Source organism: Alosa pseudoharengus, unplaced genomic scaffold (genome assembly GCF_046254945.1).
Source record: "Alosa pseudoharengus isolate Yale_2024_CS ecotype anadromous, Long Island Sound unplaced genomic scaffold, YU_APseudo_1.1 YU_APseudo_1.1_scf_16, whole genome shotgun sequence".
NCBI lineage: Eukaryota > Metazoa > Chordata > Actinopteri > Clupeiformes > Clupeidae > Alosa > Alosa pseudoharengus.
Window position 1 is genome coordinate 37,624,093 of NW_027468630.1, and position 12,842 is coordinate 37,636,934.

The 12,842-nt window shown below is 41.4% G+C and overlaps 2 protein-coding genes across 2 annotated transcripts in view; one reads left to right on the forward strand and one right to left on the reverse strand.

Annotated features, from left to right (window-relative positions):
- Positions 1–12,842, reverse strand: part of ogfod1 (2-oxoglutarate and iron-dependent oxygenase domain containing 1) — a 94,939-nt gene that overhangs the window by 42,594 nt on the left and 39,503 nt on the right. The window lies entirely within an intron of this gene.
- On the forward strand, positions 4,147–5,180 carry LOC143126353 (protein Pat-like). Its single transcript, XM_076288249.1, has 2 exons — positions 4,147–4,303; positions 4,434–5,180. The coding sequence occupies exon 2, from the start codon at positions 4,659–4,661 to the stop codon at positions 5,160–5,162; it is 504 nt and encodes a 167-aa protein (XP_076144364.1). The 5' UTR covers positions 4,147–4,303; positions 4,434–4,658; the 3' UTR covers positions 5,163–5,180.

Consider the following 12,842-nt stretch of genomic DNA (forward strand, 5'->3'; position numbering starts at 1 on the left):
TTGTATTTTAAGTTTTATTTAAGAAATCCATTAATATAGCGAATGTATAGCATTAGCTGAGACAAGCTTGTGACATCGATAGATACATCCAGATGCTCTCACAAATACATTGATCAGGAATTACTTCCTACTTCGCCTATCCTTTACCAACTGATAATAAACCGTATCAGCTGAGCACCTGGAAGTGTAAAACGTGCGTCACTGTGAACGCCACCTAAGTATATTTTTCTTGCATGTCCAGATAAACAGGCTTATTTAACATTGATCTGAGGGGTATTTCACAAAATCTAGAAAAGAGATTAAGCTGGAATTGTTTGGTTATCCTGGATGAATTTAGCCTTGACTCGATTTCACAAAAGAGATAGCACATAAATTACCATGGGGATTTATTCTCGGCACCTAGTCTGGTCCCGACCAGGCTAACAGCCAAGCTTAGTTAATTCTAATGGTAATTGGGGGCCAAGCAGCGAAGCTGCGAAGGCAACCATTGTGTTTCTATCTTTTCCTATTATTAGGTGTGCTTGCAAAGCAGCACACTTATTGTTCTTCTTAAGTTTTCTTCTTATTATTATTCCTGTAAGCCCGATTTTGGGCCAGCTCCTGCTCCTAGACCTTTTGAGATATCACCACCGATCCAACTCTGGGACGTCCGGCCGGAATCGGTGTAGTGTGGAAATTGAAAATGACGTCACTGACCCTTGTCATTCTTCCGCCATATTGGACTGAATAAAGTTACTAAAGTTTCACAGGTCACAAATTTGGTCCGAACTTCACGAAACTTGACGTACATGATCCTTGGACCAAGCCTCACAAAAGTTACCGGAAGGATTTTTGATTTTCGAAAGCGTTTGCCCGTCACAGCCAAACGAAATCGGCGGCGAAGCTCCGAAACAGGAAGTCGTCCATATCTCAGGAACACTGTCACATATTGATACCAAATTTTGTATATAAACTGGGGACTCCAGTGTGAGGGTGCATAAGCTAAAAAAAAAAAGAAATATTCCAAAAGTTTCCATCATTTTCCAAACCACCCATCCATTTTTGGTAACTATCACCTTTCACATTTGCAGTTGTACTGCTATCACAATGCCTTCCAAGTATGCACAATCTCTCTGGGGAGCCACAATGTCTTTAGGCAGCCTTGCCCAATCATGAAATCCTTGCTCTGCCATGGGATAGTATGGACTTACGAACTGAAATAGCAAGGAGAACAGTAGCTATATATAGCTTACATAATAGAGTTGTTTTCACATTGACGGTATTCAAATTAAATTTTTCCTTATTGTTAAATGTCCTGATGGGAGAGTATTATTAAATACTCTGTGGGGCAGAAGACGCTTGGTGGCCGTCCACAACGTTATAAACTTAACCTAAATAGTCGGCTGCTGTAAGCTACAATCGGATTTTATTGTATACCCCTGTTGTGTCAATGATAATAACATCTCATTTCCGACTATATTTCAAAGTGTGCCGTTCATTTGCATTATTAACATAACATCGTATTTTGTCATTTTTGGCGAAGACATGCATTCCGTTAGGGATATTGAACATATTTAACATTCTCTAACAATCGTGACTTCGAATTGGTGCAGTTGTCAGCACAAAAACTCATTTTATTCTTTTGCTCTTTTGCATTGCTCTGTGCTGTTCTATGGTGTTTTCTGCCTCTTGGTTGCGCACAGCATGTTTTCGTGACGTTTCATAAAAATCCATGTATAATGAGCGCATAAAACGACTTGTTTTGGGACATTAATCTAGGCTACGTTAAGCTTTAAGGATTGTATGTCCTTAATTTATTTATATAGGCCTATTTAGGCTAGGCTACTTGCGCAAACCCTGGATAGACTTTTATTGCCACACAACAATATTGGTGGTATTTGTTACATTAGCTTCAAAAGGCACCGCTTCAGAAAGCTGCACTGCTTGTGAAAGAAGGGGGTGGGGGAGGGGAGCTTGCAGCCAAGTGTCGGAAAAATGCATAGCCTACAACACAGAACCCGCTTCTCGCATTAGTCACTGACAGTAGACACGCTTCCAGCCTAATGACTTTCACACATTTTGAATGATTTACAGTATGCCTAGACACATTAGCGCTCCACGTGTAGAAACTGTGCAGAATACAATGTGTGAATGATGGTCAATGATTTGCCAATAGCCTATAATAGTCTTCTGCTGGGTTGCATGTACTGTAGGCTATAGCCTACAGTTTTACTGTAGGCTACATGTTTTCAGCCTTTATTGGTTAAATGACCATTTTTATTACGAAAATATTTCTTAACTTCAAAAACTCAGTGTCTAAAACTCGGTGTCATTCAGACTCAACCCTCTTGACGTTTGGTGATTAATTGACAGCTGTTTTGGGACACGTTAAACTTTCTTTATAATGAGCGCATAAAACGACTTGTTCACACATTTTGAATGATTTACAGTAGGCCTAGACACATTAGCGCTCCACGTGTAGAGACTGTGCAGAATACAATGTGTGAATGATGCTCAATGATTTTAGTGTCATTCAGACTCAACCCTCTTGACGTTTGGTGATTAATTGATAGCTGTTTTGGGACACGTTAAACTTTCTTTATAGTAGGCCTACAATATCCCAATATTGTATTGTGTTTGGCTCAACTTTTGGCATTTTTGGCATTCTGAAATGAAAAGGCATTTTTTTTTGCGAAAAAAGTTTTTTATTTGGATTTCGATTCAAATCAACGAGTTGGCTGGTTGCAAATGACATGTCAAGTCCATTTCAAGTCAATGTAAAATGGAAGCAGGAGCAGTAGGGGATCCCATAGCCCTGGGAAGATCACATTCCAGTTGGTCCTCCATTTAAGGCTATGACCTGCTCAATGACTTTATCCAGGTGATCTATGTAGTTATTGCAGACTTTTGTGGTGAGTTTGTACCTCCAAAATGACTCTATTGCTGAGATCAGTTCGTCTCTGCTCGTGGGTTTGGCCTCACAGCGAATATCTCGTTTCATCGAAGCCCAGACTAACTCTATGGGGTTCAGATCCGGCGACTCTGCCGGTGTTGGCACCCAGTTGATCCCCTCACTCTGAATGCAGGCTCTGACACTGGTAGCGGTGTGTTTTGGATCATTGTCTTGGAAGAATCTGTGTAGACATGAGGAAACGCTCTCTCAAGTATGGACCGGCAACTTTTTTGATGATCTCTTCCGCGTAAAACTGTTGATCCATAATACCATCAAAAATGAGGAGTGGGCCCGGGCCACAACGCGAAATTCCACCCCAGACGTGCAGTTTGACTGGGTGCTTAACTCTAGGTTTTGCCATGCCCCTAAAGTTTGTCTTTCTCCAGCACTGCAATGCAAAACTTTCCAATGCCACTGTTGACTCATCGGTGAAGAGAACATCATCAAACTTTTCACCAGCAGTCTTCCATTCTTGCGCTTGACGTAGATGCAATTCTATGTTTTTTTCCCGGGTCATTGGGATAAATCTGGGCTTCCCAAAGTGCCAGCCAAGAGCCCGGACTGCCTTTCTCACTGTTTAAACCCATCGTTATGTTGTGCCGCCTTTGGAGAAGCGCTCTCACTTTTCTTGCCGGTAACTCGTCATCTGTTTTCAGGATGGAGTCTATTATTTCCATCACCTGACTGTTCAGTTTTCGTGTCCTTCGTTTATGCTTCAACACAACAGCATGTCGGCAATGACGCCGAATAGTGCCCATGGAAGGTTTAATTCCACTCATCTCCAGATGTTTGGCAATAGACCGAGTCGTCCAGCCTTTCTTCCGCAGACTCTTGATGACCTCACTGACTTCCGTGTTGATCACAGCCATCTCTAACAATGGCAGTGAAACACTGCTATTTATCTTGACCAGTGGGTGTGGATTAGTTACGCCCCTTCGCAGCTCCTCCCCCGCTCGTGATATAAATATATGTTCAGCTGACAGTAAAAGTTATTCTGCTGTAGCTATCTACAAAATAGAATCTACAAGCCACTGTGATGGAGACCAGAAGTTTCTACGGCGGGAAAGAAGTAAGAGGACCCCCTTCCAAAGTGGTGAAGACTCTCTTCCCACCAAAGGAGAACTCATCTCCTGGAGATGCGGGCGTGCAAAAAAGTTTTACATCAAGTAGCCTAAATGTTGTTGTTTGGAGAATCAGAAGTTACTTTGCTATTACTGCAGTATATTAAAATATCTGTTCATATATTATATATATTATCTACAGGCTCTAATTTTTTGTAATGTTTCTGTGTTACAGGTGACTGCAGTGAAACGTCCGCCATCATCTTTGCCGAAAGCAAAACGTCAGAAGCGTTTCGTCCAAAAAAAGGCGGTAAGTGTTATTGTGTAGTCTAGGCCTACAAGGGAATAATAGGTTGCTGTGCAGTAGCCTACTGTACCTCTACGTAAGGTCAGCACCCTTGCTTAACTAACCCATGACTTGTGACTTATCTCTAATACAGGCAGCTGTTACAAAGCTGGTTCTGGACCATCATGAAGACAGGGTGACACATCTGGAAAGCAGCCTGGCTGACAGAACAGCGCAGCTTGCAGCAGAGAAAGCTCGAGTAGCCGAGAGAGACGCCGAGAATGATCGGTTGAAATCGGAGGTCAACAACCTCAAACGAGAGCTTCAACAACTCCGAGAGACCAGCCACTTGGAGAGCCACAGAGACATTTTACAGGAGATGAGAGCTGGAATCGGAGAACTTCAGGCGACGCTACGTGAGCAGAGAAGTTATTCGACGCCTGAGAGACCAATCCCCAGGTGCACCTCGACACCAGCTCCAGAAACGTCCTCCTTGCAGATGTCTCCATTGGCCCTCTCCGTCACACTCAACGACAGCATCCAAGTTCCTAGTCAACACGCAGACGTGACCTTGCGTGATGTTGGTCCCGAAGACCACGCTAAGATTCACCAACAGAGCTACGGCAAAGTGGGCAGATACGGATGCCTGCTCTTCAGGTCCATCGTCACAGAGGAACACTATAAAGCCTGGAGCAAAACCACCAACTGGGATGGAGCGAAGGGCAAGCGAGCATTGCCGCAGAATGTGAAAAACTTTGTGGTCTCAACACTGCAACGAAAGTTCCCTGCTATGGGGAGGAGTGAACTGAAGGACTGCATCAATAAGATCAACGAATTCCTCCGCACAACACGCAGATCTTCCCAGGGATTCAACGTGCTTTAAATTTAGACTGTAGAATGTAGAATGTTCATTATTTCAATAAATACGTTTTCTCTGAAGCACTTTCCCGACTTCATCTTTCTATAGACTAAACATATCATGGAGATAGAGTAGAAAACTGGATTTAACTAAACAAATGTAACTAAGTAAACTGATTGTTTACTCTACAGTAGGCTATGTTCCCCCTCTGAGGCTGTACAGTAAGCCTATTGAAAGTAGGCTAATGAGCTCAATAGACACGTTAGCGCTTCCATTAGGAAACTTTCGTTGCAGACTTTCACAACAGATTGTTTAGCCTACTGTAGGCCTACTCTACAGTAGCCTAGGCTATAGGTTATGTCCCCCTCTCAGGCTGTACAGTAGGCCTATTGAAAGTAGACTAATGAGCTTAGACACATTAGCGCTTCCAGCCTAATGACTTTCACACATGAATGATTTACAGTAGACACATTAGCGCTCCACGCAGTGGCGTAACTATAGTAGGTGCAGCAAGTGCAGTCGCACCAGGGCCTGTGACCTCCCGGGGCCCGTCGCTACCCCCGCAATGCAATTGTTGGAAAATTCTATACCGGTCCTTTCTGACTACCTGCGTGCCTTTGACCAGGCCAAGGCTACAGCGCGGACACTCGCAAATAAATGGGGGTTCAGAGTACATTTGAAAATGTTAGAGCACGGAGAGTGAAGCGTCACTGTGACGAACTATCGGAAGATGAACGCTTAACCGATGCAGAGAGATACTTCAAAGTGCAGGTATTTAATGCAACTCTGGACATCATAATCAGTCAGCTCTCCCAAAGATGTGCAAGCATGCGGGAAACTTGTTATGTGTTTGAGTCTTTACGTCCTATGATCGATCCTTCAACTCGCAGGTGATGATGAACTGCTTGAAAAGGCAGTACGTTTGTCAGACCATTATAGCATGGACATTGCACCGACATTCCCAACACAACTCCACTCATTTAGGTCTTGCTTTAAAGCAGAGATTTCACAGAAGTCATCTATTTTTCAACTTGCCAAAATGCTGGTGGTAGATTATGACAGTGTAACATCCACATTCGGGCAAGTGTGTACTGCTCTCATGTTGTTTCTGACATTGCCTGTGACTGTGGCAACAGCTGAGCGATCTTTTTCCAAATGTTCAACAATTGCTGGTGTACAGGCTATAAAATAATTAGCTAAATCATTTGTCCAGCTGTTTAAAAAATGTTTCGTGTTACATTCAAACGCAAAAGGTGCTTTGATATCTTTTTTGTTTAAACGTCGGCAAGCAGGCATGCTGCGGTTGCAATGAATGAGGATAATTGGTTTTATCTGCGGTGTTATTTTTTGCATTTTGAATATGACTCGCTCCAGTCTCAACAGCACGTCTACTTTTTTGCACGGTGCTTTCTTAAAGGAGCTGCACCATCTTACAACAATTGCATCTACATTTTCATATTAGAATGTTTTGTCAAGTGTAAGCTTAAACTACCGTGATCAATTTAAGTTTCCGTGCCCCCGCTGAAAGTCTCTTATGCTCTTATGTGCTTATCGTTACACTATCAAATCTATAAGTAATCGTGACAAATAGGGTATAAGATATATAAACTCACGCTATTGTATTATCATATATGTTTGGTAATGGCTCAGCTTTCTCTGATTGTTCTACTGACTTGGAAACTGCATCATGGAAGCAGTAAGTCAAGTCGCATCAAAAATAGTAGTGACACCTTGTGGTTGTTTGTGTCAACTGCAGTTTGTGCCATTTCTGCCGAGAAAATGGGGATCGTGATTCCTGAAGGAACCCGTCCAAACTTAACAGGGACCCACTGTATGCCCGATTGACAACGGCAGATATAGAACTGGCCTTTGGCCATAGCAACCATCCATTTAGAACGACTTGCCTTCATAGCAACCAAAGATCTGAGCTGTGTTGCAATGTGAGGCAAAGTATAGAAAAGTGATGAAACATATAGAGACACGTCAAGAAATACAGTGCAATGTAGACAGTAGTATACAGTTGATTTACAGACGGTGGTTTAGAGTAATATGAAGTATTCCTTTATTCTGAGATAGGCTACATCAATAGGCTCTCAAAACAACCCCAGGCTCACAAAACAATCCCAAACAGACATAAGGTCTTTATAGAGCAAATCCATATAGATTATTTGTCAAATAAACCAGTAAAACATAATTTGTTGGATGGAATATATAACATTCACACTCATAGCTCATATTTTTTTAAAATAAATCAGTGGAAAAGTATCCTGACAAACAAGCAGCTTTTTAATGGCTTGGTCATATTTCATAATTTCAATTCCTCTGTAGGTCACCTGATAGCCCAATTTGAGAGGCGCAAGACGCGTGAAATTATTTATTTTTGCAGCCAATCACTGCTGTCATTTTATTTTATTGATTTGATCTCAGTCATAGAAGCTAAATTCGAAGGCAGGCCACAGGTAAAATCCAACGAATGGCATTCACCCCGCAAGGCAATAGTTGAATAGAGCTTTTGAGGTATTGCCACTGCTCCAACACTGAAAGGCACTGTTACAATGCCTGGATCAAGCCAGGTTCAGCATAGCGTATGCCACTGTCTGCTCACGTTGCTGACCGGACCAGGGCAAGCACACTTTCGCAGTTCCCGCCGGAAATGCAGTCTAGTTATTATTATTATTATTATTTTTCCCGTCTCCCTAATTTTTTGTCAGCTCTAGCGCCTAGGCCCTTTGAGACAGAGACACCGTTCCAACTTTAAAACGTCCGGTCAGTACCGGTGTAAGTTGGTCGCGAAGATGACGTCAGGTGGGTGTGCCGTTTGTCCGCCATATTGGATTGAACAGAAAGCGAAACTAAATTTTCACAGGTCACAAATTTGATCCGAACGCCACGAAACTTGACGTACATTATCCTTGGACCAAGCCTCACAAAAGTTACCGGAAGGATTTTTGATTTTCGAAAGCGTTTGCCCGTCACAGCCAAATGAAATCGGCGGCGAAGCTCCGAAACAGGAAGTCGTCCATATCTCAGGAACACTGTCACATATCGATACCAAATTTTGTATACGAACTGGGGACTCCAATGTGAGGGTGCATAAGCTAAAAAAAAAAAGAAATATTCCAAAAGTTTCCATCATTTTGCATACCACCCACAGGTATTTGGTAACTCTCACCATTCACCTTTGCACCATTCACCTTCTATCACAATGCCTTCCAAGTAAGCTCAATGCCTCTGGGCAGCCACAATGTCTCCGGGCAACCTTGCCCACTCATGAAATCCTTGCTCTGCCATGGGATAGTATGGACTTACGAACTGAAATAGCAAGGAGAACAGTAGCTATATATAGCTTACATAATAGAGTTGTTTTCACATTGACGGTATTAAATTAAATTTTTCATTATTGTTAAATATAATGATGGGAGAGTATTATTAAAAATGTTACAAGTATGCAAATGCATATGTTTACGGGCATTTAGGTTTTACTGTGTTGTTTTGTTATAAAGACATGCAAGGCATTCTGGGCCGTAATGAACAGTGGTCGGCAGCACTCCATAGGCTACGTATTAATATGAATAGGTGTTTCTGTAAACCTAGGGACAATAAACAGCTATCTCTGTTAAAAAAATGAGCTGGTAATCGCTCATTGAAAAGGGAACTATGATAAAAAGATTGTTTTCCTAAAAGCTTGGAGTTGACGAAAGAATAAGCAAGCAATGTCACATTAATGTTAAATAGCCTAACGCTAGGTGGCAACGTTGTATTACATTTCACTGAATACGTGTGAGCTTCACAAGTAAGGAAGGTGCAAATATTATGAGCAGAGCAAAGATTCTAGAACAGAGCTTCAGAGAGACACGTTTTGAGTTCGTGGCCAAGTACCTAAAATATCGATTTCCATGTGTATGTGCTGGATGGCGTGCTTCCTTTATGAAAGTAAGTGTTTTGTAGAGTTACAGACATAATGAGTCATGTTGTAGTGGTCAACATAAATGTGCCCCTTCTGTTATTAGAATGCTAAGGGGAGATTTAAAATCATTCATTTCTTGTGTGGCTAGAAGCTAGCTAGCTATGTCAGGGAGGAGATGTTGTTGTAACGTTATGGGATTTATGTTGCTTAGCGTAATGCCATGGTCATTTGATATGAGATGCTTGTACTCGTAACTTCGCCACTCGTAACTTTAGGACTCCTATTTTTTTTTTTACTAAGAGTAATTCATGAAGCATTTTAGACCTAAAAGTAGCGCCTGAGTCTGTGACAGCTTAAGCGAGGACTCCTAATAAGACCGATTCACAAACAACGTTTTGTGGTGGCATTTCACGTCGCGATGTTTTGAAATGCGTCTAACAATCACAAGGGAACAATTTTGTATTGTAGGCATAACTAAGGGATGCAGTAACACCACCAACAACAACCAAAACTAGCCTACTCATTGTTTACATGTACATTAAATGTAACGTTTCATTGTGAATCAAATTAAAAGATTCTCCTCTTTGCAAACGTTGGCATAGGCATATGGTGACAGATTCATTTAATAATGTTGCTGCGTGAATCACGGTAAGCGCGAATGAAGTGGCCACTTCTTAATGGGACTCACTGTATGGAAGTAGGCTAAGTAAAATAGAGATGTTTAAATTAAGATAAAGTTAGGATATGCCCGCTTGACAACGGCAGAGATAACTGGCCTTTGGCCATAGCAACCATCCATTTAGAACCACTGGCCTTCATAGCAACCAAGGATCTTAGCTGTGATTCATGTAGCTACAGTATGCATGCAATGTGATGCAAAGTATAGAAAGGTGATGAAATATACAGAGACAGGTCAAGAAATATAGTGCAATGTAGACAGTAGTATACAGTTGATTTACAGAAGGTGGTTTAGAGTAATATGAATTAAATATAAATATGTGCAGTGTATTAGCAGTTATCTCATACAATAAGTAGAATAATGTATGTAGATGTAGCAGTAACATTATAATAGTAGAAATAATAAGATAGATATATGCAGTGTATTAACAGAATATAATAAAACAGAATAAATATGGATATTCAATATGACAAATATATAACAGATATGTACATAACATACAGCTATGTGCAGTGTGGAAACAGTGTCATTGTAGTGCAGAAACAACATTATAAGAGTAGTAAGAATAAGTCTATGTGCAGGATGAATAGTATAAAGATCAGTAGAATAACTATGTATACATGCAATTACAGTAGGTCTATGTACATTTGTAAATAAATAGAAAACTATGGGTGAGAGGGATACATTAATTTTATTTAATCGTAAAAGTAAATTGCATTCAATTAAATTGCAATTAAAAATCTTTCCAGTAGGCTTTAATGTCACGCAAAAAGTACAACCAAAGCTGAGCTTGATCACCTAGAACGTCTAAAGAACCAGAACTTGAGTGTAGTTTTTTGCTGGGTCCCAGGCCATGTTGGTCTGAGGGGAAATGAGAAAGCGGACAGTGCTGCTAAGCAAGCCCTCAATGAAGAAGTCACAGAATGTCAAATCCCTGCCCCAGACCTTACATCTCAGATAAGTGGCAATCTGAATGGGATTAACGTACCAACAACAAGCAAGGAATGTGAATTTTGGCACATTTTCATGATCCACTGGGTCGTTATGGGCCACACAAAATACGGTGTTGCTAAAATTACTCCTATTGTGGCTATTAGAGACATGCGTTCATGAGTATCCAGCTACATTCAATGAGTTAAGTAAAATACATTCACACACACACACAAAACATCACTAATGTTGTGGACATTCCTTTATTCTGAGATACATCAATAGGCTCTCAAAACAATCCCAAACAGACATAAGGTCTTTATAGAGCAAATCCATATAGATTATTTGTCAAATAAACCAGTAAAACAGAATTAGGGGATGGAATATATAACATTCACACTCATAGCTCATATTTTTAAAATAAATCAGTGAAAAAGTATCCTGACAAACAAGCAGCATTTTAATGCCTTAGTCATATTTCATAATTTTTCTCTAGGTTACCTGATAGCCCAGTTTGAGAGGTGCAAGACGCGTGACATTATTTATTTTTGCAGCCAATCACTGCTGTTGTTTTATTTTATTGATTTGATTTTAGTCATAGAAGCTAAATTCGAAGGCAGGCCACAGGTAAAATCCAACAAACCGCATTCACCCCGCAAGGCAATAGATGAATAGAGCTTTTGAGGTATTGCCACTGCTCCAACACTGAAAGGCACTGTTAGAATGCTTGGATCAAGCCAGGTTCAGCATAGCGTATGTCACTGTCTTCTCACGTTGGTGACCGGACCAGGGCAAGCACACTTTCGCAGTACCCGCCGGAAATGCAGTCTAGTTATTACACATCTTTCCTCTGCCATTGAAGTCTATGGCAGCCCATAGAACTGTTGTGAAATTTGGCACTGTAATTAGGCAGAGTCCCATTATTAATTTCACCAAGTTTCAAGTCCGCACCATGAGCGCTCTAGCGCCACCAACAGGCCAAAATTGGACATGCGTTCACGCATGTAACTTTTAAGTTAAGATTTTAAAAATTGAGGTACCATTGGAATCCCTGGACCAGGCCGAGTTCAACGCACCCTAGGACGCTATTTTCCGCCATGATGGATTTTCCGCCATATTGGATTTTATTGAAAGTGAAACAAATTTTTCACAGGTCACAAATTGTGTCCGATCGTCACCAAACTTGACATACATGATCTCAGACCAAGCCTAACAAAAGTTGTGGTGTTTTGTCTTCGGAACTTAAACCGTTCACCCGTAATATCCAATCGAAATTTGCGGCGAAGCCGCCAAACACGAAGTAAGCTCATATCTCAGCAACCCATTCATCTATCATAACCAGTTATGCTAACTAAGTACATGGACTCAGGACCCAATCAGGGGGACGCTCAAAAAATCTGGTGACCTTTGACCTCTAGGAGGCGCTGTAATTTAGGAACATGCCTTTTGGCCTGTAGCTGCTGTTGTGCTTAGAATTAAAATGCACTAGTGGTGTCTGGTAATACTGTTGGAGGTCCTTAGGCCGACCCAAGCCAACTTGTGATGTCATCGTAATTGATTCGGCCGCCATATTGGATTTAATCAAAAACACGTACAAGTTTTCGCAGGTCACAAATTTCAGCGGATCCTCACCAAAATTGGCAGAGACCATCTTCAGACCATGCCTTATCAGTGCATTGCTTTCTGGAACAATTGACAAAAGCATTGGTCTGTAACAGCCTATCGAAATTTGCGGCGAAGTCGTCAAACAGGAAGTGAGCTCATATCTCAGCAACGTTTTCATGTATCAAAACCAACCTTAGTACATGTATCTGAGACCCCATCGGGAGGACGCTCAATAAATTTGGTGACCTTTGACCTCCGGGGGGCTCTGTAATTGGCAAAAATGCATTTTGGCCAGTATTTGCTGATGTGCATTATTCTGCAATGGAAGTCAATGGCAGCCCATAGAACCGTCTGGTAAAAAATTATACAATTTGGCACACTGATTCGGGACAGTCAAATAATTAATTTCACCAAGTTTCATGGCAGCACCCTAAAGAGCTCTAGCGCCACCAACAGGCCAAACTTGGACGTGTCTTCACGGACTTAACTTTTGACCAGTTGACCAGAATGTCAAAATGAGGTATCATTGGAATCCTTGGGTCAAGCAGAGTTCAACACACCCTATGACGTCAATCTTTGACCT